The sequence below is a fragment of the Saimiri boliviensis genome, chromosome 10, assembly GCF_048565385.1.
Source record: "Saimiri boliviensis isolate mSaiBol1 chromosome 10, mSaiBol1.pri, whole genome shotgun sequence".
Lineage (NCBI taxonomy): Eukaryota > Metazoa > Chordata > Mammalia > Primates > Cebidae > Saimiri > Saimiri boliviensis.
The window spans coordinates 85,121,389-85,146,471 of record NC_133458.1 but is presented as its reverse complement, the minus strand read 5'-3'; the positions used below and the strand labels follow the sequence as shown (position 1 = coordinate 85,146,471).

At 35.8% G+C, this 25,083-nt stretch overlaps 1 protein-coding gene across 16 annotated transcripts in view; it reads right to left on the bottom strand.

The window, feature by feature from the left end:
- The window catches only part of HDAC9 (histone deacetylase 9), a 1,049,458-nt gene that overhangs the window by 243,820 nt on the left and 780,555 nt on the right, over nt 1-25,083 (bottom strand). For all 16 annotated transcript variants that reach the window (XR_012512159.1, XM_010349341.3, XM_074379572.1 and 13 more), the window contains one exon: nt 15,030-15,148. Coding sequence is in view for 15 of the 16 variants with exons in the window: in XM_010349341.3 (XP_010347643.1) it covers nt 15,030-15,148 (119 nt within the window). In the remaining variant the exon portion in view is untranslated. The remainder of the gene's footprint in view (nt 1-15,029; nt 15,149-25,083) is intronic.

Below are 25,083 nucleotides of genomic sequence, written 5' to 3'. Positions count from 1 at the left end.
CTAGCTACTAAGAAGCTGAGGTGGGAGAATCACTTGAGCCCAGGAGGTAAAGGCTTCAATGACTCATAATTGCACCACTGCACTTCAGCCTGGGTGACAAAGCAAGATCTTATCTCAACAACAACAAAACAAAGGAGAAAAGTGGCAGAGCCATGTGTTTGTCCTATAAAGGTATAAACACTGTAGAGCCTGCTTTTTTAAACTACTGCCAAGTACTGGTCTGGCAGGCTGATCATTGTTTCCTTTTCTTTCTTTTATGGCAATAAGCATAATACAACATGGATGCTTTCTATGAAAAATATATTGAATAAACACCCATGCACCAAACTTCAAGTAAAAGAAAAAGTAAAGAGATTACTTTAAATATATTTTTAAATATGTGATTTGATTTTTTAAAAAATAATCAATCCATAAACTCAATAAATATCTTTGGAGCCTAGACAATGGCTGAGGTGATATTTTACCCCCTGGGGACACACGGTAGTTAACAAAACACAATAACCTCAGTGGGGTTAGGGAAAGTGATGAAGGATGATGAGAGGTAGGTACACTGGTCAGGAAAATTGACCGGAGAAGGTGATATCTGAGCTGAGAAGATAACCAGGTTATCTGAAGAGGAGCTGGTTTGAACAGGATCATCTCATGCAAAAATCCTGATGTGAACCTGGTCTGTTGGGAGAGACAGAAAGATTTTCCAGGCTGCAGAACAGTTAAAAAAAAAAAAAAAGGATGACAGAGTAGAATAGGGTAGGGTGGAGAACGTATAGACATCACATGTGGTAAGAAGTATACATTAATTATTGTAGTTGCAGGAAAAGAATATAAAGCAGAGAAATGATCTGCTACAGATAGTCAATTGTTTGGTAAAATAATTTCTGAAACAGGTAATTTCTCTGGTTTATAGATAAATTTCACCAAGGCAGAGAAAAGAGGAAAACAGCATGGAATAAAGAGCTTATCTATAGACTCTATTGTTACATATGAGTAGACAAAGTCATTCCTGAAAAATGGTTGAACATTACAAAAGCATGCAGCACTCAAAGCCAATATTTACAAAACTCATATTTATAACCCTAGGCATCTGTTTCCCTTCTATCATTAAAATAAATATGTATTTTTCAAAGGTGGCTCATTTAGATTAAAAAGATACACATATTAAAAATGTAAATAGATAATAAGAGGAGAGAAATAAAAGTTTCTTATCCGGCTAGATCCACACGATTTCTTATGGAACAAGCTGATACTAAAATCTGGGGATAGTGTGAAGGTGGGAGGTAGATAGGTTAAGGGCATTTCTTTAAAATAAGTTTTGCATTTTAAAAACAACTTGGAAGAAAATTATACATCTCTATTATGTCACTTTTCATATTGTTTACTGAAATTGTTTACTGTATCAAATTCTGAGATCCAGTGAAAGGTCATTTCTATAGAGCTTTGTCGATCAGGAAGAATTTATGGCACTCTACCAAGTAACAATTAGGTGACTTGGGACAAGATAAAAGAGAGAGTTCATAAAAGTTATTCTTGGTCTGAAACTACGTGGGAGAAATACCGGATAAAGGCAGCTAAATATCTATCACTCTGAGGAATCCTAAGAGCTGGTGGTATGAGAACCACTGCAACTCCTGATGACTTATCTGTGGCCATGAATCTTGGTGTTGCATGGGACAGGTTTGAAAGTGATTAGGAAGAGGAAGAAAATATATGTGGAACCCCAGCTACCTCCTATAAAAACCAACAAAAATAACTAAATATTTCAAGTGTTTTTAGAAACAAAATACTTAATTATGTTAAACATTTTAAAATAACTAAATAACTTAGGATTAATTTTCACATAAGATTGCAAATGTACTTTGACATATGAATTCTAACCCCAGCTTATGAAAATAGTATCTGTAGATTTAATGGAGATAATATCATTTATACCTTATTATATGTAGAGTGTCACATTTTGCAAAGCATTTTATTCAGGTCTATTACCTAATTTGATTCTCACAATGCCCCTGTATTTAGCCAAAGCGGACATAATTTGTACTATTTCTGTTAGAAAAATAAGAACATCAAGACACAAGAAAAATAAGTCAGTTAGTAGCCAATTAGACCCAAACTGGAGATCAACCAACCCCAAATCCTGTTTCCTTTTTTTCAATCACTAGCCCAGTGGTTCTCAAAGAGTGGTCCCTAGACCACGAGTTTCAGCATCACCTGAGAACTAGTTGGAAATGCCAATTGCCATTTCCACTCCAGACCTACTAAATCAGAAATTCTGGGAATGGGGCCCAGCATGCCTCCAGGTGATTTTGATGCCTGCTAATTTGGAAACTACCGTAGGAGTCCACGTAGTGACTCTCCAGTCCACAACAGTAGTGTGAGAAGAACTTCCAGTAGAGGGAAGTTGCACATCCATGCCCCATGATTTCCTTGATTACTTCATCAGCCGCAAGCATGTTAGTAGATGATTCTTGGTTACATGCTGGTCCATACACTTACACTGCTGGCACCAGGTCATGACATTACTTAACTAAGGATTTGACTAAATGGTTCATTTTTGTATTGATTTGATTTCTAAAATGAATCATAAACCAATTATAAGCCAATTATATCATCATAATAAAGAGTAAAAATCTATGGTTATAGAGATGTCAGGTAAAGGAAGAACCATTTTTGTCTGAGCTCAAAGCCCACTTACAGTAAGAGAACCAACTATTATTTAAAATTTGTCCTTAGAAATATTTTCTGTTTATTAATTTTTGCTTCTTTGGAATGCTATTCAATCACTGAAGTCTGTAAAAAAATACATAAAATAGAAATCTAAGCTATAATTTTAGGATGGTCATTGGCTGGGATTTTACAAATATCTCAAAGAGTATAATAATAATTTTTAATTGAATCTAAGATGTCATCAATTGTGGCACAAAGAAATGTAACCATTATTTTATATACCACTATGAAAAAAAAAAAAACAGTGCCAATCTCATGACAAAATAATATCAAGTGTGAGAGACTTTGCAATTTCAGATATGGCAAAATATGAAAAAGTACATCTTAGTATTAATGGAATACAGTACACATTAGTTCCAGCTGGCATTTTCCTCTGGGGCAAACTCTGCTTACATATTTTCTTTTCATAGGCAATGATGATCTGGCCCCAGTTATGGTACAGTTATAGTAACTTTGTTCTTCAAAGTTAAGCAGTAGTCATCCTAGCCTAAGGATTGTTTTATGACATCAGTAAATAAACACTGCAGGTGGAAAATATTCTTCTACAATTTAGCATCTGAGTTATCATGTGGTATGAGGAAATTGGCAATTGAGCAATAAAGCTAATGCAGAGTAACAATGAAACATGGAGCATTCATTTATTTGCATAAATCTTTGGGTTGTAATTTAAAAATAAAATCACTCTCAAATCTGTATTTTTATATCCTGACATATTTGCCTTCTTAATTAGGCATGCTGCATTTTTATGTTAGCTGTTAAATATATGTATATATCTTGCAAATTCACTTCCCCCATCATGGCAGGAAGCCATGTACTTGCTTGAGAAAATAACAGAGACGTACTCGTATGCAGAAATTTTGAGTCAAAGAGTAAGTCCTTGACTGGTTCTTGTGCAAAATGCTCCATGAAAACTAGGAAGCATGGTCTGTAAACTGCTAATATATTACAAAGCTTACTTTTTTGGCCTGAAAAATTTTAATCAAATAAAAATGTCATTGGTGGAAATTTTTTTAAAAAATATTTTCACTATTCAGAATAAGCTTTTACAGTAATTAAAAACTGTGTACATATTTGAGATATTTTTAATAACCCATTAAACCTCCTGAAAATAAATGAAGGTGGAAGTCCAGAAACACGAGATCAGGTTGTAGTTTTGTTGCTTTTCATCTCTGCGACTTAGCATATCACTTACTATTTCTGTTCCTTCTAAAATTAGAAATTTAAATGATCGTAAAATTTTGTAATGATTTCAAAGGGATAAGAAAACCTTAAAAAACAACATTAATACAAAAATACAAAAAGGTACTATGTATATACTATCTCATTTAATCATAAAAACAAAATGTGATAGTGCAGAGAAGCACTGAGGCATAGTGCCACAGAGCAGAGCACCAAGTGCATACTAAGCACTCAACATCACTGGCAGGTATTATCATTCTATCATCAATAATAACAACATAGCCAGGATGAAATTAATGTTCCCTTTTCAGTCAAGAAAATAAGAGGTTGGGTGACATTCCTGTGATAATTCTGATGGCCCAGGCCAGAATTACGACGTTTTCTGCTGGACAAGCAGGTTGTGCTTTCACATTTATGACCACAGTGCCCTCCACAGTCCTTGATAACTTAACCAAGCAGATTGTTTCGAGTAGAAAGTCACCTTTCCTATTTAAGTTGTAATTCCCAAAGTATTGCTTGAAAATACCTCAAAATGATATTTTACATATCTACCACATGACTTCTAGCCTGCTTTTCCCCTAAAGTTTGGATTAAACTTGAAGAATATCAGTATACAAAACCACCTTTCTCCCAATTTTAACTGGAACTGAAGAGGTGTGATATACAGAGTATAAAACAGTAAAGAGAGTGGGAGTGATTTGTTGTGTGGGTGTGTGCCTGAGTATTAGGACACATGGATATAGGCTGGAGTCTGAGGAATAGGTAAGGAAAGTGGAAGACAGTCTTTCCTTCTTTTGCTGTCTCCCTTCATATTTTCAAGTGCTACATACTAAAAAAAGAAACAGAAACCCAAACTCACTAAAAACATTAACCTAAGGTAACTTGATCACACATACAGAAGGAGACTTGTAAAAGGATGTTCACTTAACATTGTTTATAATAGTAACTATAGTCACAAATCTTTTCCCCTGTGTTTTCTTCTATTGATGTTACTATTTCAGGTCTTACACATAAATCTTTACTCCATTTTCAGTTGATTTTTTTTTTTTTTTTTACATGGTGTAAGATGAGGTTCTAATTGTACTCCTCTGCATTTGGATTATCTAATTTTCTGAGCAACAGTTATCAAAGACTGTCTTTTCCTCATGGAGTGTTCTTGCCATCTTCATCAAAAATCAATTGACCATAGTGTGTGGATTTATTTCTGGGACTTCTGTTTCATTGGGTTATGTGTCTGTTTTTATGACAAACGCATGCTTTTATGATTACTATAGTTTTGTAGTAGCTATTAACATTGGGAAATATGGTACCTTCAGCTTCATGCTTTTTCATCAATATTGCATAGGCTCCTCGGGGTCTTTCATGGTTCCACACACATTTTAGGATTGATTTTGCTATTTCTGTGAAAAATGTCATTGGGAATTTGATAGAGATTAAACTGAATCTGAAGATCGCTTTGGGTAGTATGTAGACTTTAACAACGTTAAATTCTTCCAAATTATGAACAGAAGGTATCTCTGCATTTACTTTCATCTTCTTCAATTTCTTTCATCAACATTTTATAGTTTTCGGTGTCGCTATCTTTCACCTCCTTGGTTAAATGTATTCCTAACATTTTTGCATTTTTTCCCTTTTGAAGCTATTGCACATGGGATGATTTCCTTAATCATTTTTCAGATAGTTCATTGTTAGTATACAGAAATGCTATTGATTTTGTATGTTAATATTATATCCTTCAAGTTTACTGTATTCAGTTATTGGTTTTACTGAGTTTTTCTTTTTGTTGTTGTTGTTTGTTTGTTTGTTTGTTTTGCTGGAGTGTTTTGGATTTTCTATATATAAAATTATGTCATTTGGAAACAGACACAGTTTAACTTCTTCCTTTCCTATTTGGATGCCCTTCATTTCTTTTTCTTGTCTAATTTCTTTGGGTAGAACTTCCATTATATGTTGAACAGAAGTGGCGAGAGTCAGCATCCTTATCTTGTTCCTGATCTCAGGAAAAACCTTTTATTTTTTCACCGTTGAGTAAGATGTATTTATTGCCTTATCATATATGGCTTTAATTGTGTTGAGGTACATTCCTTCTGTACCTAATTGAGAATTTTTATTATAAAATGACATTTAATTTGTCTAATGCCTTTTCTGCATCCATCAAAGTAATCATATAGTTTTTGTCCTTCTTACTATTAATCAGATATAACACATTTCTGAATTTGCCTATGTTGAATCATCTTTGCATCCCATGGATCATGGTGATGACCCTTTTAATGTGCTTTGAATTTGGCTTGGTAGTATTTCGTTGAGAGGTTTTTTTCTAATTCTTACATGTGTTTCAGATAGTTAACTGTCAGTTAACTAAAATTGTAGTCAATTGCTAAAAATAAAAAAAGCATCACTGGATTATTTATTCTGCATTGGTATCTTCATAATGTCAAGAGCAGAACAGATCTCAATATACCATGACAAAATGCAGTTTTTAGGCAGGCAAGGACTGAAGTATCTTCAACAGAAAATAATAATGCTTTATTTTCTTTTTTTATTTCCACTTTTTCAGTTGTCTCTGGATTTATCATAAAGTAGGAATGCAGGCACTTATTTTGCCAAACTGACTTTTAATTAAATGGACAATACACTTACTATTTACCTAAAATCCTGCATTGTTTTCAAAGATGGCTGCCCATCCTCCTTCCATTTTCTTGAAATAGGAGTCTAAAATACCTTCAAACAAGGTACAAAATTGATGTTGTACATTTTGTGCTGAAATATATCATCTAAACACCCATACTTTTGCTGAATGTTTAGAATTGTTGAAATGATATAATAAAATTCAAAACTATTAATTCATAATACCTAATCATTTATTATATAAGTTACAGGTAAAATTATTATTTCCCTCCCTCACCCATTTTTTTGGCTGATTAGGAAACTAACTTGATTACAAAATTAGTAAGAAACACAGTTGAGATCTGAACATGTATCTTCTGATGCCAAAATTAGCTATTGTTCACTCTCCTTTAATTTTTACTCTTTATTTCAAATTTAGTCATTAAAGGATTCTATCAGCTCCCACTGTCCTGCTTTTCTGAGCAGAGATTAAATGAGTTTCTCACTGATTAGATTCAAGCAGATGTTAACAGCTGGGTCTCAGCCCTTTTGTCAAAGCTGACTGTTATACGGAAACCATGACTTCCCTGTTTAATACTTGTATTCTTTCAATACAATTCTTATTAAAGGGAAATATTAATCAAGTGTCCATTGTCAGAAGCAGTTTTCAGAAAAACAAGGTTTTGTTAATTAAAATATTATAGGAAACAGGAATATGTGATTCAAAACTCAGAAAGAAATGGTAATGATGGGGAGGATAGCAATGGCAAAAAAGAAAAAAAAAACTGATGAACTATTTCTAATAACATCGAATATAGTGGAAGAAATCAACTGACTTACTTAAAAAAATCATGGGTTCTTGTTCTAGGCACCTGGCCAGTTTTGGAAACACTGCACAGAAGTGTATGAAAGAGGTTAATCTGACAGTACTAGATGAGACAATACTTTAAAGAATCAATGCTGCATGGTACTCCCCTGTGTTCACCCTAATCTAAAAGAACTGAAGCACTTCAAGTTTAAGGTTGACCCTTCATAAACTGGTGGGTAGGTGGCTTCTAGACACTTCTTTTCTCCATACTTGTTTGTTGTGGCCTGAAATGCCATTAAGAGAAGACAAAGGCATTGAGTCCCTGATTATAGGTAAGGAATAAAAGATGCAACTGCTAAACAGAACTGCTACATTCTGAATAGTTACGGAACTATTACAACCATAACATTAGCTGAAATACACTTATATTTAAGAAGAATAATCAGGTAATTAATGAAGCATTCAAGTAAATATAGTAAGGTTCATTACAGATTTTGATAATATGGAAAAAATTAGAGACTTAGGAAAGTCATGGACATTTTAAGATAGATACAGAGTCATCTAGATACAGTGAAAAAGAACAAGAAAAAAAAAGCAGTCAACTTCACCAAAACATACTTAGTTCTGGCTGAATCTATATTCAACTTTGTAGACACAATAAATGTATAAGACGAGGGTATTTAAGCTATATACCCATATATGACCTTTTGTTGAGTATCTGCAGTTTGATGAGGCATGAATATACATTGAGAAGAGAGTATCTTAGAATCCAAACAGATTGTAATCTAGGCTATCTAAAAATGTTGACATGTCTCATATATAAGGAAACTAATTTATCTTACCATCTTAGTAACTGGTGTTAAAACCAAAGTGTTTATTCAGAATTCTTAGTTAGATAAAACTCCATGAGGCACCTGGGATAAAGCATGTACATTCATTGTTAGCTAATGATGTAGACAAAACCTTGTGTATTTATCAAAGTTTGTTTCTTGGCATTTGTTCATTGGATTAGTATTCAACTTTTCAGAGACTTATTTTTGGATCCTTGACTGTCTAATCAAAGAATCTTTGTACTTCCCCACAAATAACTCGCTATTAAGTCTAAATTCATTTATACATGTATCTTCCTCCAAATTGTGCTTTCTCATTGTTAGACAGGCACTCAATAGGGAAAGAGAATGAGATTACTAAAAAGTAGTAAAAGTTTTATTTAAAAAGATGGTAATTCAAGACTCTAAGGCTTGTTATTTGATTTTCCCCTAGCAAGTATTAGCTATTTTTTAATCACTTAATATATATATTTTAACTTCTAGGTTTGAGGGTACATGTGAAGCTTTGTTACATAGGTAAATTCATGTCACAGGGGTTTATTGTACAGATTATTTTATCACCCAGGAATTAAACCCAATAGTTTTCTTTAAAGCTCCTCTTCCTCCTCCCACCCTCTTCCCTCAAGTAGACCCCAATATCTGTTGTTTTCTTCTTTGTGTTCAGAATTTCATCATTTAGCTCCCACTTGAAAGTGAGAATGCACAGTATTTGGTTTTCCATTCTAGCATTAGTTTGCTGAGGATAATAGCCTCCAGCTTCATCCATGATTCCACAAAAGACATGAGCTTATTCTTTTTTATGGCTGCATAGTATTCCATGGTGTATATGTACCATATTTTCTTTGTCCAGTCAATCATTGATGGGCACTTAGGATGATTCCATGTCATTGCTACTGTGAATAGTGCTGCAGTGAACATTTGCAAGCATGTGTCTTTATGGTAGAATGATTGATATTTCTATGGGTATATACTCAGTAATGTGACTGCTGGGTCAAATGGTAGTTCTACTTTTAGCTTTTTGAAGAATTGCCATACTGCTTTCCACAATGGCTGAACTAATTTACACTCCTACCAACAGAGTATAAGTGTTCCTTTTTCTCCACAACCTCACCAGCACCTGTTATTTTTTTGACTTTTTAATAATAGCCATTGTGAATGGGGCAAGATTGTATCTCACTGTGGTTTTAATTGCATTTTTCTAATGATCAGTGATATGGAGCTTTTTTTCACATGCTTGTTGGCTGCATGTATGTTGTCTTTTGAAAAATATTTGCTCATGTCCTTTCCCCACTTTTTAATGGGGTTGTTTTTCTCTTGTAAATTTATTTTGATTTCTTACAGATACTGGATATTAGACCTTTGTCAGATGCATGGTTTGCAAAAATTTTCTCCCATTCTGTAGACTGTCTGTTAACTCTGTTGATAGTTTCTTTTGCTGTGCAGAGGCTCTTTAGCTTAATAAGATCTCATTTGCCAATTTTTGCTTTTGTGGGGATTGCTTTTGTGTCTTTGCCATGAAATCTTTGCCAATTCCTATGTCCAGGATGGTATTACCTAGGATGTCTTCTAGGGTTTTTATAGTTCTGGGTTTTACATTTAAGTCTTTAACCATTTCAAGTTGATTTTTGTGTATGGTGTAAGAAAGGGGTCTGGCTTCAGTTTTCTGCATATGGCTAGCCAGTTACCTCAGTACCATTTATTAAATAGGGAGTCTTTCCCCTATTGCTTGTTTCTGGCAGTTTTGTCAAAGATCAGGTAGTCATAGGTGTATGGCCTTATTTCTGGGCTGTCTATTCTGTTCCATTAGTCTATGTGCCTGTTTTTGTTTCAGTACCATGCTGTTTTGGCTACTGTAGTCCTGTAGTATAGTTTGAAGTTGGGTAACATGATGTCTCCACCTTTGCTCTTTTTGCTTAGAATTGCCTCGGCTATTCAGGCTCTTTTTTTGGTTCCATATGGATTTTAAAATAGTTCTTTTTCTAGTTCTGTGAAGAATGTCATTGGCAGTTTGATAGAAACAGCACTGAATCTGTAAATTGTCTGGGGCAGTATGGCCATTTTAATTATATTGATTCTTCCCGTCTATGACCATGGGATGATTTTCCATTTCTTTATGTCTCCCCTGATTTCTTTAAGCAGTGTTTTGTAATTATCATTGTAGAGATCTTTTGCCTCCCTGCTTACCTGTATGCCTAGGTATTTCATTCTTTCTTTGGCAGCTGTGAATGGGATTCTTATTTGGCTCTACGCTTAACTGTTGTTGGTGTGTAGAAATGCTACTAATTTTTGTGTATTTATTTTGCACCTGAAACACTGATGAAGTTGTTTATTAGCTGAAAAAGCTTTTCGGTCAAGACTGTGGGGTTTTCTAAATATAGAACCATGTCATCCACAAACGGGGATAGTTTGACTTCCTCTCTTTCTATTTGGATGCCTTTATTTCCTTTTCTTGCCTGATTGTTCTGGCTAAGACTTCCAAACTATGTTGAATAGGGGTGGTAAGAGAGAAGGCATCTTTGTCTTGTGCCAGTTTTCAAGGGAAATACTTCCAACTTTTGCCCATTCAGTATAATGTTGGCTGTAGGTCTGCCATAGATGGCTTTTATCATTTTGAGGTATGTTCCTTCAATACCTAGTTTGTTGAGAGTTTTTATCAAGAAAGGTGTTGAATTTTATCAAAAGTCTTTTCTGTGTCTATTGAGATACCCATGTGGTTTTTGTCTTTAGTAATGTTTATGGGATGAATCACATTTATTGATTTACTTGTCAAAGTAACCCTCGTATATTTGCTGAGAGAAATGGTTTCTGTCTCAGGACTACAAAATGTTTATTAAAGGAATGTATTTTACATGCTTATAAAAGTAACATACTTTTTTTTTTAATCAGACATAGCTGTCATCTCACAATGACTTTCACATAATTCCAAAGGAAAAACATATTCTTGTTCACATGACAAAAGCAATTTGAACATATGAATTCACTGGCTGACACCAATAAAAGTAGCAAACACTTAAATGTGTTGAAAAGGAAGAGAAAAATATATGTTGTGGCAAAATGAATTTAAACCAAATACCCTTTTAATAAATGCTAACAACAGTTTAAAGTCAGGGGTTGCTAGTATATGGTGAATTAATTTTATTATTTGAATATAACACTTAGTTTTCATGACAACCTGCTTAAGCTATAACCTGAAGACAATTAGATCTGAATCAGCATATTTAGAAAGATAAACTGATAACTTCAAGGTAAAGTTTGATGTTGGGTTTAGGGGAAGTTACAAAGCTATTTAGTCATTTTAGGTTGGAATTTAGACTTGGTCCTTAATTGAAAGAACAGCACTTATTTTAAATAACTTCAGCAGAAACCAATGACAAAAGTTTTATAGTTACATAACAGAAAACACTTAATATATAAAGAAATGAGAGGAGAAAAGACAAAGAAAGAAAAACATCACTACTGAGAAGAATTATCTTTAATTTTCAATTACCTCTATACTGAGACTAAGACATTGGTGATTACACCAACCTTTTATTATTTTTCAATCAGGTAGCTAATATTTAAAAACAAACAAAAACCCTAGTTATTTTGACTTAATTTCTCTTTTCCTTTCAGAGATAGCAAACAAAATTATTTTTAAAAGATTGATTCAATGTGCTAAGAAAATACAACTTTAGCATCTCTGATATGATTGTGTCCTTAAAACCACTCTCTATAATTATCAAATATTCTACTTAGAGCAGGAATGAGTTTTGCTAGCATTGGAAAACACTGGGAGAGGAACCTAGTTGCTTATCTTCTACCTGCTTTTTACTTTAGATTCTAGCCCATTTATAACTTCATTTTGGGATCACCCCACTCCCACAATGAAGGATGACTTCCTGAACAGGACAATAAAAGCCCAGTGTTAGTTGCCTGTCCAGAACTTCTGGGCCAAAGCAATATGAATGCATCTGCCAGGTGGTTAGAAAGCAAAGATATCAAGTTGTGAACCCTTTATGGCAGGTGTCACCAAACTTTTTACACAGGGGGCCACTTCACTGTCCCTCAGACCGTTGGAGGGCCGCCACATACTGTGCTCCTCTCACTAACCACCAATGAAAGAGGTGCCCCTTCCTGAAGTGCGGCGGGGGTCCGGATAAATAGCCTCAGGGGGCCGCATGTGGCCCACGGGCCATAGTTTGGGGACACCTGCTTTAGGGAATAACTATTGAGCTTCCAGTAATCCCAACCTCTACCCACTTGTTGTGAAAGCATCTCTAGAAAGTAGAGTTCACAAACGCAGGCTTCCGTGAGATAAAATATACAGTTGTTCAGATGTGAGGCTTTGCTGTTTTTCACTTAAGTATTGTGAAACTATTCAGTGTCTGTCACAGCTATGTTTGTGGAATTAAGGGTCATGGGCACCAATATGGTTTCTGTAGTGTGCATCCAAACTCTCTATTCTCAGCTGGGTGTGGTGGCTCATGTCTGTAATTCCAGCACTTTGGGAGACCAAGACAGGCGCATCACCTGAGGTCAGGAGTTCGAGACCAGTCTGGCCAACATGATGAAACCCTGTCTCTACTAAGAATACAAAATTGGCCAAGTGTGGTGGCACATAAGTGTAATCCTAGCTATTAGGGAGGCTGAGGCAGGAGAATTGCTTGAACCTGTGAGGCGGAGGTTGCAGTGAGCCAAGATCACACCATTGCACTCCAGCATGAGCAACAAGAGTGAAACTCCATCTCAAGAAAGAAAAGAAAAGAAAAGAAAGGAAAGGAACAGAAAGGAAAGGTAAAGGAAAGAAAAGATCAAATTTTCATGTATTTTATGAAACATTTCCTTTTTAATAATAAATAAATGTCTCATGCAATTTTACCTAACCATGGATTCAGGATAAGAATTTTTATTTTAACCCCAGTTATTTCACATTTTAAAATAAATTAGTTTTCTCATCTATAAGATATGTGTAGTCTTTCAACTACAGCCTGTTTAGATTCTAAGGACCTCTCTTCTCATTGTATACATTTTTCCTTATTAAACTGAAAATATGCAAAAGGTCAAGCACTTTATCGCTTAAAACTTATGTGTGCTGTCTGCTTGCTTTTCTTAGGAAATAGGCACCTAGCAGAGAGCACAGGGTTCTTGGGTAGAAAGATACAGAAGAGAAGAAATGGATATGGAGGGAGTGGGAGTGAAGGGACAGAAGTGGGAGGCATTCTGGACATTTATTCTGAGATAGAACACAGTGAAGAGTTTCCTCCCAAATGGATAAAGATATATGTAAATAGGTAAAAAATATATTGAAGATGTTATTGCATCGTACTAAAGCTAGAAGTGGTAGAATCCATGTCTCTTATACCTAACGACCAAAAGAAACCATGCGACTTTTCTCAGGATGACATTCAAGATTTGAACTAGACTTGGCCAAAACTGAAGAAACAGGGGAACGAAATTATTAATCCCTTCCTCTAGTTCTGAGAAATAGACTTCTTATAACCTTTCCCCATAGGAGAAAGACCTAAACATAGACACTCTTCTCTCCGGAGTGAGATTCTTAGATTCAATGGCAAGGAACACCTTTTCTAGAGTTCCTTCTTTTTTTTGCTAGGTATCTGCATTTTTTGGAGTACAAACTCTCTTTTTTTTCTCTTTATCTATCAATTATTCACCAGTCTTGACCCATAAGTGAGGTTTATCTGTGATGGAAAGACTAACTTCCATTAAGTGGAGTTTCATGAATAATAATAATAATTTTTAAAAGGCCATAGAGACTTTTAATCTGAGCAAACACTTCTCTATTCAAATTTTACCAAAATCATGAATTCTTTTGCTTTGTTTGCCTTTGTAGACTTTTACTGTTTATGTTTTTAATAGACAACAAGGCACAAAGAATCCTGGGTAAATAATACATGTTAAAAATAGTTATTACCTAACAATGTTACTGGAACAATCAGAGTGCAGAAAACTCTTTCACATGAGAAGCCAACTAAAAACAAAGGTTGGCATGATGCTACTTCTCTGGCCCTTTTTAAATTAATACAACACATTTGCTCCAAACTCATCTCTATCACTTAAAACTATTTGGGTTTTTTGTTGTTGTCTATTTTCAACTCTCCCTACAATACACAATTGTGGGTCCTATTCTTTGTGTAACTTTACTTTTTTCTCCTGTTTTTACATCAATACCATTGGTGCCAATGTACATTTATATGTGAGCTATATATATATGCCTTTTTTTGACACTCAAAGAACAAGGGAATTATTCTTAAAGAAATCTCCTTGCTCGCCAGATTCCATTAAGTTGTGTTATTCAAATGCACTGCAACATAAAACTTATTTCTTCACTTGGTGTCCAGTTGCTAAGGAATACAGACCAAAAGTTGAACTTTGCAACCCAACAGAAGACCAGTAGAGATTATAAAGGTTGCCCAAAAACACACACAGAGGCTCTGAACAATGGGAATTACACTTTTGTATTCAAACCTGGAAAAGCATAATATTATGAAGAAATAGCTATTTTTATTCAATTTACAATGGAACTTCCATTCTCCTTTGAAAAGCACAGTAGCTTTTCTAGACTCATGACCTCTCAAGTCATGAAGAATAGCTTAAACAGAAGCCCTAACACTTCTGCCTTTAAATGCAAAACAGGTTTCCTGAAAAGCATACAGTTTCTGAAATATCCTATCATGTCCACCAAAGGAAACACTTTAACTTTGTTTTTCTGAAAGGCAAATTTCTATAGTAACATGAATCTGACAGAGCAATAAACACCATCTGAATCATTTTTAAATGTCCCATCCGAGTTTACTGGACACATGTAAAAGGTACTGTCTATCATAAAGACCTAAAAGGTGGTATGATATCATAGCCTTTCATAAAGTCCTGAAAGAGATACTTACATTTTGCTGTCACTTTGTACCCCCCTAGAGGAGGGGTGTGGCCTTCCAATGCATCAAATCCAGCGGATACTAAGACCATGTCTGGATCAAACTCTTTCGCCACAGGCTTCACAATGGTCCTGTACAGTAAAAGAAGCAACTGGTTACATGAGGGAATGGTGAATACCTTTAAAAATTGTTCATTGAAAACGACCTGGCACAACCACAGGAACTTCCTGACAATAAAGTAAAGGGGAATGAAAACACTGTTTGAATGGGTCAAAAACTTATCATCTCCTTAATAATGAATCACTATTATTTTACCATCCCAACTGTCTTTTTTCTTCCATCTTTTTTCATCCAAATGGAAAAAGAAAACTGCTCTACAGGTACATTCTGAAGATGTACTGCTATACATACATCCGTGGCTGTTTTATCCCACTGTCTATAAAAAAATACTTCTTCTTCCAAGGGAGTGACTAATGTTTTACAGAGAAAAGTCGAAGCTTTAGTGAAAACCCGGCTTGCTCCAGTTAGTGAGAACTTGGTGTAAATTTGAACTATAAATTTCTTTTGGGAAAAAGTTTGCTTTCCCAACTTAAGAAAAAACACATTTTTAAATATTTATCATGGTAGGGGGTGACTCTTGCAAAAGAGAAACATGAAATTCCCTTAATAGAATCCAGACGACAATGTTAAATGAGTCCAAAGTCAGACACACCAGGAATGTGGCAGACTCATCCATGACAGCAACCCCTGCTGGCCCCACTCAGACACTTCAACACTTCCCTTCTCAGCTTCAGAGCTCCCAAACCCCTTTCGCATCATTGCTAGCTTTGAGAAAGAATGACTAATGGATGCAACTGGGTTTTATAAAATTTTTAACATAGGCTTGAAGATCAGTATGCCATCATAAAAAATCAAATTTCTAAGACTATTTACTGAAATAGAGAAACTGCATGCTATAATGAATTTAAAAAGTACTACAATCACTCTTGTGTTTGTGAGATAACTAAAATAAATATTAAAATAGTTATCCTTCAATAATGACACAATCATTTCCTTTAATTTTTATGTATATGTTTTCCAAATTTTCTATAATGATCACATATTAATTTTATATTTAAAAACTTGATTACATATCATAAACAAGAAGTTGTTACAGTTATGCTATAAAAATATCTAGTTGAAACTTACCTAGAAATGTAAATGATTGAAATATTTTTCCTAATGAATCTACTACTGTCATAAAAATTATATCCTTCAATTTTGTAAATATACATGTAAGTGACTTCCACAGTAGTCCTTCCAACAACTGGTAAACCACATAAATCTGAATTGGCTCATCAGTAAAACTAAATGAAACCTAATTTTATTTACTATATATATATATATATATATATATATACAATTTTGTTTTTTTCTTCAATAAAAGTAAAAGTTTCTAACATAGCTACATTATCAGGAGATATATTAGATTCTTCCCCATCCCAGTAATCACAAATTTTACATTATGGTTGTCATTAAAAGCGTCACATATAACCAATTCACTATTTTTCATGAGTAAAATAGTCATGTGGTGTATGTTGGGCTATTAAACACTGGAACAAGTTTTTTCAAGGAATTAAGAGTGCTTTATCAAGATACTCTACTTAATTTTATTCTTTTTTTTTTTTTTTGAGATGGTGTCTCGCTCTGTTGCCCAGGCTGGAGTGCAGCGGCATCAGTGGCATGGTCTTGGCTCGCTGCAACCTCCATCTCCTGGGTTCAAGCAATTCTCCTGCCCCACAAGTAGCTAGGATTACAGGCACCTGCCTCCATACCCAGCTAATTTTTATTGTATTATTAGTAGAGACAGGGTTTCAACACATTGGCCAGGCTGGTCTTAAATTCTTGATCTTGTGATCCACCTACCTCAGCCTCCCAAAGTGCTGGGATTAGAGGTATGAGCCACCACACCTAGTGAGACTATTTAATTTTATTAATCCTATGTACTCCCTTAAAGAATGGATGCCTTTACAAAACTCAATAAATAGGTGATTGAACCAGACTGTCCATGCAATCATAAACATCATAGTAATCAGTTTTCCATTTTTTTTCCTCTATTGGAAGGTCATCCTTCCCTCATTTATTCCCCCAGTTTTTACCCATCCTCCAAGCCACAATTCACTTACTATCTTCTCCCTAAAACATTCTCTCTGTCCATGGATATTAAATATAGGTGTATATTTTTGAAGGAAAAGAAGACAGGAGAAGATACAAGAATTGCTTACATAACTTTAGAACACTGATAACATAGAGATGATATACAGAGTATATGTACCTAAAGAGAAGCCACATAAAGCAAGCTAATTTTTCTCTCTCTTCCTGGAGAAACTGACCACACAGAAAATACCAACAATCAGCTTATTTAGATACCAACAGTCAGCTTATTTTTCTAATCTGTCTATCATGAATCAGCAGTCAAAAAGCCCCATTCACCTTTACAGTGCCCTCTTCTTAAATATGATGTATGTAACTATTCTGTTAATAAAGACATCTTACCCACTTACAGGAGAACTATAGCTATCTATAGCACATATCTCTGAATACATGCAATCCACTGGCTTCTATCTGAAGCTAATTGTACATTTGTTACATAGGTCATATCTGAATTCACAAACAATGTGTTTTCCAATTTCACGTTAGTTTTCAAAATGTTTCGCCTTACAGACCAAATCCTATATATTTGAACTCCTTCCAAAAGTAAGAAAAAGATGGGAAATTTAGAAAAAAAAGATACATCATCTGATAGACTCCTTTCACTTAAAAATATACACACCTAGAATTATGTCTGGGTGGGAGCTATTTGCTGAATCAATTAGTGAAGCATGAGGAGAACAGAGGTATGTGGCATCATGCTGCAATGCGTGCTGTGTTTTCCATTAAGTTGAAGAACTATATGGCAACAGACGGTTATGGACGGTGATATTGGTAAGGTTTATTCATTCATTTCAACAAGTATATATTGAGTGTCTACTATGTTGCAAACACCATCTTGGTCTAAAGATGTGCTCAATTTTGAACTGAGTAGCATTTATTTTCCTATTGTCAACATTAAATGCTTGCTGTCTCCTCTGATAAATGAATGAAACTGAGACTCCAGAGAGCTCTTTATTTGGCAATTACTTTAGGAATCTCCATGGAAGTATTCACTGTTCTATTTATGCCAGTCTAGATTAATTTTTTTATTCAAGAAGATCCATCAAATCTGAAAGACTGAATAATCTATTTGAGGGTGCTAAGTAGGAAAAACAATGTAACTTTTATTAAAACAAATCTTCGAAGGCACTCATCTAAAATTTTATCTGAAGAATTGGAATTTCTGATGAAAGTTAGCAAACAAAGCATACACGTTTGACTCTCATCTTCTCCAAGATCCCACTGAAATGAAAATAGAAGAAGATACATATAAACTCATGGTTATTAAAATATAACAGATGAATAATTTAGTTGAGTATATCCATGAGTTAGTATGTATTTCCTAAAAGCATGGCACCCCAGTGACAAGAAGCAGAGTTAGTACCCAGATCTTGCTTTCTCATATCAATCTCCAATAAAAGGACCCAGAGATCCTTGGAGAACCGGTTGATTCCAGCACTGCATCAGGGAAAATACTATGCGATTCTGGAATATCTTGTGATAGAAATCAACAAATGCTCAAAAAGAGACATGGATATGTCAGTAAGACATGTGAACCAATGTGAAAGCACTTCCAATGACCAAAGGTGAAACAATTTGAGGAACAAAATAAATAATGATACTATTGGGTTATAATTCATACAATCAAACATAAAAATCCATAGTGAATAAATAATAATTGAATAGAAAGGAGAGAAAATAGCTCTTTCTCACAGAAAAATATCAACTAATGAATGTAGAAGGACGAGGAAAATATATAATTACCATTGGAACAAGACAGAAATAATTGATGAAAGCAAGATTCACGGATGGGTACCAAAAAAAATAGAGCCAGGCACTATGGCTTATGGCTGTAATCCCAGCACTTTGAGAAGCTAAGGCAGGAGAATTGCTTGAGCTTAGGGGTTCCAGCCTGGGTAACATAGTGAGACCTCATCTTTCGAAAACAGATCAGCCAGGCATGGTGTTGTGTGCCTATAGTTCCAATGACTCAGAAGCCTGAGACAGGAGGATTGTTTGAGCCCAGGAGTTTGAGGCTGCAATGAGTTATGATCATGCCACTGCTCTCCAGCCTAGGTGATGGAGCAAGACCCTGTCTCAAAAAACAGTAATAACAATAATAATGATGATAATAAATAAGGTTAGTGGACAACAGTTTGCAGAGAATCATTATATTTGCATAATCACAAAGAATCTTCCACAAGGTACTACAAAGGAAAAATGACAGAATCTTTGAACTGAAGAAAACTGCAGACATGATCTGAATAAAGTAAACAAAGTAACATCGCCTATGACTGGACATATCAGCATCAATACTCCCTGACATGGTCATTAAAAGCAAAGCAGTCCTATGGCATTTTTACTAAAAATATATAACTTCAAGCCTCATAATGAAGAAATATTAAACAAATTTAAATTGAGGAATATTTGACAAAATGAGTGACCAGTATTCTTCAGAAGTCATGGCCATAAAAAACAAGGGAAGATTGAGGACTTGCTACAGATTGGAGGAGACTGAGGAGGCATGACATCTAAGGGCAATGCAGTACCCTGGACTGGATTCTGGGACAGAAACAGGACATCAGTGGAAAATTTACAGTCCCATACAAAATCCGTAGTTTAGATAATAGCACTGTACACATATTACTTGCCTAATTTTGATAACTATACTATGATTATGTAAGTTTCTAACATTAGAGTATACTTGGTGTTGGTGTACAGGAACTCTCCTATTTTGACAGCTTTTTTTGTAATTTCAATATTATTTCAAAATAAAATGTGAACAAGTATCAGAATACTAAAATAATAAATACAATCATAACAATTAAAGAGGACAAATGTCACCAAACAGATTTTTAACAAATTTCTAGAATAGGGAAATTGACTGGAAGCACACTGAAAAAAAAAAAAAAAAGAAAAAGAAAAAAATAAAGCTACTGCCTTGCATATGCGCTCATGGGACCACAGAAGAGATGAGAGACATTCATCCAGTGAAGCCTGTGTCAGGAAAACTCTCTAAACCTGTGCTTTTTCTCTGCTGTCACATCACCACAACAGTCATCAATACAGAAGGCTTATGTGATAAAAGGTGGGGTGGGTGCTTTTCTTCACACACCAAGGAGTAGACATTTGCTGGGCATCCTCCAATTCAATTTCAGCACTATCTAACTGGAGATATTGTTAGATCTTACAGGTTGAGGACTCAGTCTTTGTATTAGTCCATTCTTGCATGGTTATGAAGAAAAACCTGAGACTGGGTAATTTATAAAGAGAAGAAGTTTAAATCATTCACATTTCTGCAGGCCATATAGGAAGCATAATTCTGGCATCTGCTTGGCATCTGGGGAGGCCTCAGGAAACTTACAAACATGGCAGAGTAGGAGGAAGAGAGGAAAGGAGGTGCTACTTTTAAACAATCAGATCTCATGAGAACTCTATCATGAGAACAGCACTAGATGAATGGTTCTAAACCATAAGAAACCACCCCCATGATCGAATCACCTCCCACAAAGCCCCACCTCTAGCCCTGAGGATTACATTTTGACATGAGATTTGATGGGAGACAGATACAGAGCAAGACTACTCTCCCAAGCACCCCCGCACCCTGACACACACACACATACACACACACACACACACAAACACACACACACACACATACACACACACCCCAATTATAACTAGAGGAGCTTCTGACCAACTCACTTCAATTTGGGCTTCCCATGCCCCTGCCTTTGGGCTGGATTAATTTGCTGAAGTTGCTCACAGAACTCAGGGAAGCACTTACAGACATTAACTTTATTATAAGGGATATTACAAAGGTTACAGATGAAGAGTTGCATAAGACAAGGTATGGGGAGAAGGGGTATGGAGTCTCCATGCCCTCCCTGGGAATACCACCTTCCAGGAACCTTTACAATTCCAGCTATCTGGAAGCTCTCCAAGCCAGTCCTCTTGAGTTTTTATGAGAGCTTCAGGACATCAGTATTCCTTGTCCTGATGGATTGTCCAGTGGATTCCAGGACATCCATTCCACAATAAAGAAGGGAGGGAATAGTAGAGTCCTGCTTTGGGAAAGGTGAAAGGAGAGCAGGAGAAGGTCAGAGGCCTGCCCCTGAGGCCTAACATACCCAATATTATATTACTTTTAAGGACATTATGTTTAATGGCAAAAACCACAATTACTTTTGCACCAACCTAATAATAAAAAAAACTGTAGCAGGAACTGTGGGAGTTATGAGCTTCCAGCCATTACATGCTAGTATTTAGGTATGTCACTTAAATAAAAATACTTTAAAACATATTAGGGCTCAGAAATTTATTTTCAATGCACCCTTTCCGAATAATTTACTTGACAATTTACTTTTGCAAAGCAAGAAAGCATATCAAAGAAAGAGGGAGACATGGGACATCACAGAAGAATGAAGAGAATCCACTGGTGATTTGCACACACACTGCTTTGCTAGAAAACATGTGACTGAAGCAATAATAATAGCATACATGCTTTGTAGTCCTCACCTACCAGTGGTGATTCTGTCATGCTCTTCTTGAAGAACAACCCTCTTCCTTCTTCCCTGCAAGTCTCCACCCCTGGTGAAACCCATGCTAGTGAGAATAAACTGAATTTATAAAAATAAGACAAAAAGAGTATTACCACAAATAGAAAAAGATATTGATCATGTGTCTAGATACTAAACATAGTAAGCAGAAAAGAATTCCATTTTAAATTTCTTTCCATGAGATCTGGAACAATTGATTCTGATCCTGAACTTCCTTAGTTAGAATCAGATTTCTGGAACTATTTCATCTCTAGTCAATGGCCAAACAATTGGTTGCACTGACATTGAGTCAAGTGTTGTCCTTAAGTTGAACCACACTAGTAATTTCCCATGACTCACCCCAGCATGTGCTGAGTGCACGGTATAAGATGCTACCCACTCATTTGACATGCTCAGTTGCAAGAACGGAGCTCCCATAGGAGCAGAACTCTGGCTTGGTTCCACAGCCTGCAATTCAAAATTATAAAGCAAATTTCCCAACATCTTAACCTATAAAGTTACTCCACAATATTTTTATATTCATTTAGAAGTAATTTATTGAGTCCCTGTCATATGGCAAGTACTGGGATGGTGCTGGGATTCAAAGATGCAAATATGTTGTAACTCTACCTTCAAAAAGCTCATAGGTTACAAGGAAGGCAGATAGAACACAAACCCAGGCATACACAATGTACTGAGGGACAGAGGAGAGTGGGAAACCAACAAGGAAGAAATAATGTGAAGAAAATCCACCAGAGAGGATGTGTAAAGTGAGTTAGGACATCAGTTATATGCTAGGATTCACAGCAAAGTCCCTGCTCTCTTGTTTTCATGGAGTTTACATTCTAACAGGGGAGAAAGACACTAAGTAAACAAACAAGTAAGCATGTAATAAGAACTAAAATGAAAAATAAATTGTACAGAAAGTCATGGGGGTGGTGCACATTCAGACAGGCGCACCCAGAGAAGGCCGCTCTAAGGTGGACATAGTGGGAGGGTCTTCCACATATTCAGGGCATCAAAAGAATGTCACCATGCCTCACACAAAGTGAATGACGGATGGTTGGAAATGGAAACAGAAAGGTGGCATAAAGCCAGTTCACGTAGCATATTGTAGGCCATTGTAAGGACACTGGATTTTATTCTGAGCAACAGCAGAAACTCAAAAGTTTAGTAAGCAGTTATTTGATATCATTTATGTCACCTCTGAGAAAGTAGATTCTGATCCCCTGTATAATTTATAATGGCATATTATAATCATACAAATGTAAATTACAGGTGAAAATCCGAGCCTACATTTTTCTTTATAGTCTAATTGCATGTCATTGCATGAAAGCATCTGATTATAAAATTATACCTTTTCAAATGGTACAAGAACTTTTATTTCTTTTAGGTTTCTCTGGCAAAAACAAAAATGCACATTATAGAGTACATATTTTTCCATCCATTCACCTATGTCTGTGCATAAGTACAAGGAGAAGATGCTCCCAAGCAAAGTGCCGAAGGCAGCACATCAAAGAACAGTTTACAAAGATTTCGGGCAGCTGTTGTGGCTGCTGGTGCTGCAGAACAGCCTACGGCAGCCACACACACCACAGGCCCAGTGGGGTGCTTGTGGGGAGACACTAAATGAGGTTTATCACAGGCATTTGTGGAAGAGTGTCACTGCTGGGAGCTCTAAGCACACCAAGTATAATTGGTGTTCTCCTCTAGCTTCACCAGCCCAAACCTGTGTAAGTCCTGCTCTTCTTCCTTATCTTTCACCCTCCAACTCTTCACACCCCCCAACAGACACACATTGCCCCCTTCTCTCTTCAACCACCCTCCTTTATTTATTGCCTCAATTTTTCATCTTTGGCAGCTCCCTCTCTCTTTCTCACATCCATAGCCAATCTTCTTTGTCTATACTTACAAAATATATCCAGAAATTTACCATATTCCAAAACTTCCACTTTTCTCATCCTGGCCTGTGCCAGCTTTACTGCTCACCTGGATCACAGCCATGGCCTCCTTAAAGGGGCCCATCTTACTTCTTTACCCCTGTACTCTGTTCTCAAAAATGGCAGCCGGCCTGCTTAACATGTATCATCATATCCTCATCATTTATCTTCTGGTGAAAGAAAATTTGGTTGTTGTGGTTGTGTTATTGTTTTGTTTGTTTTAATGACCCCTAGTCTCTGGTCAGTGAAGCTTGGCCAGAACCCCATTCACAAATATGCCTGACATGCTCTGGTCAAAGGGATTTTTTTAACAACTAAAATTTTTATTGTGGTAAAATTTACATTAACCACTTTAAGTATTGAACTATTTAAGTTCAGTGGCATTAAGTATATTCTCAGAGTTGTGCAACCAATACCACCATCCAACTCCAGAACTTTCCATTTTTAACTAAGAAACTCTGTAACGATCAAATAGTAACTAGTAACTTCCCATTTCTCCTTCCTCCAAGCCCCTGGCAACCATCATTCCAATTTCTGTCTCTATAAATAGAGCTCTTCTGGGGAGTCAAGGGTGGTAAATGATTTATTCCCAATCTTCTTAGTTTTTTTCTTCTTTTCTCTATAATTGTGGTAAGAATCCTCAACATAAGATCCTCTCTCTAAACCAAATTTTAAGAGTATAATACAATGTTACCTGTAGGCACAATGTTGAACAACAGACCTCTAGAACTTAATCATTCTCCGTAACTGAAACTTTATATCTTTTGAGCAACTTACTTTCCCCTGGTCCCAGCCCCTGACACCATTGCACTCTCTGCTTCTATGAGTTTGACTATTTTAGATACCTTATATAACTGAAATCATGCAGTATTTATCCTGATGCTGCCTTATTTCACTTAGCATAATATCCTCCGGGTTCATCCATGATGTCACCAGTGGCAGGATTCCTTCATCTATAAGGCTGAGTAACAGGCTATTTTGTCTGTATACCATATTTTCTGTATCCATTCATCCACCCAGGAACACTTAAGTTATTTAATACGGGGAAGTTGGAACACTTGTATACCGTTGATGAGAATGTAAAATGGTGCAGTTACTATGTAAAACAGTGCAAGCTTTCTAAAAATACATATATAAATGTCATGTGATACAGCAATCCCACTTCTGGATGTTTATCCAAAATAATTGAAATCAGAATCTCAAAGAGATATTTGTGTTCCCATGCTCTCTGTAGCAGCATTCACAGTGGCCATGGGGATTTCACAATGGCTGTTCCCTTTGTCTGAATGATCTTCTCCAGAGGACTGACTCCCTTGCCTCATTCAAATCTTTGCTCATCATCTTCTCATTAAGACCTTCCCCTGACAACCCTTCACACACGTACCCCACCTCTGTCACTCCTAACTTATCTTCTGC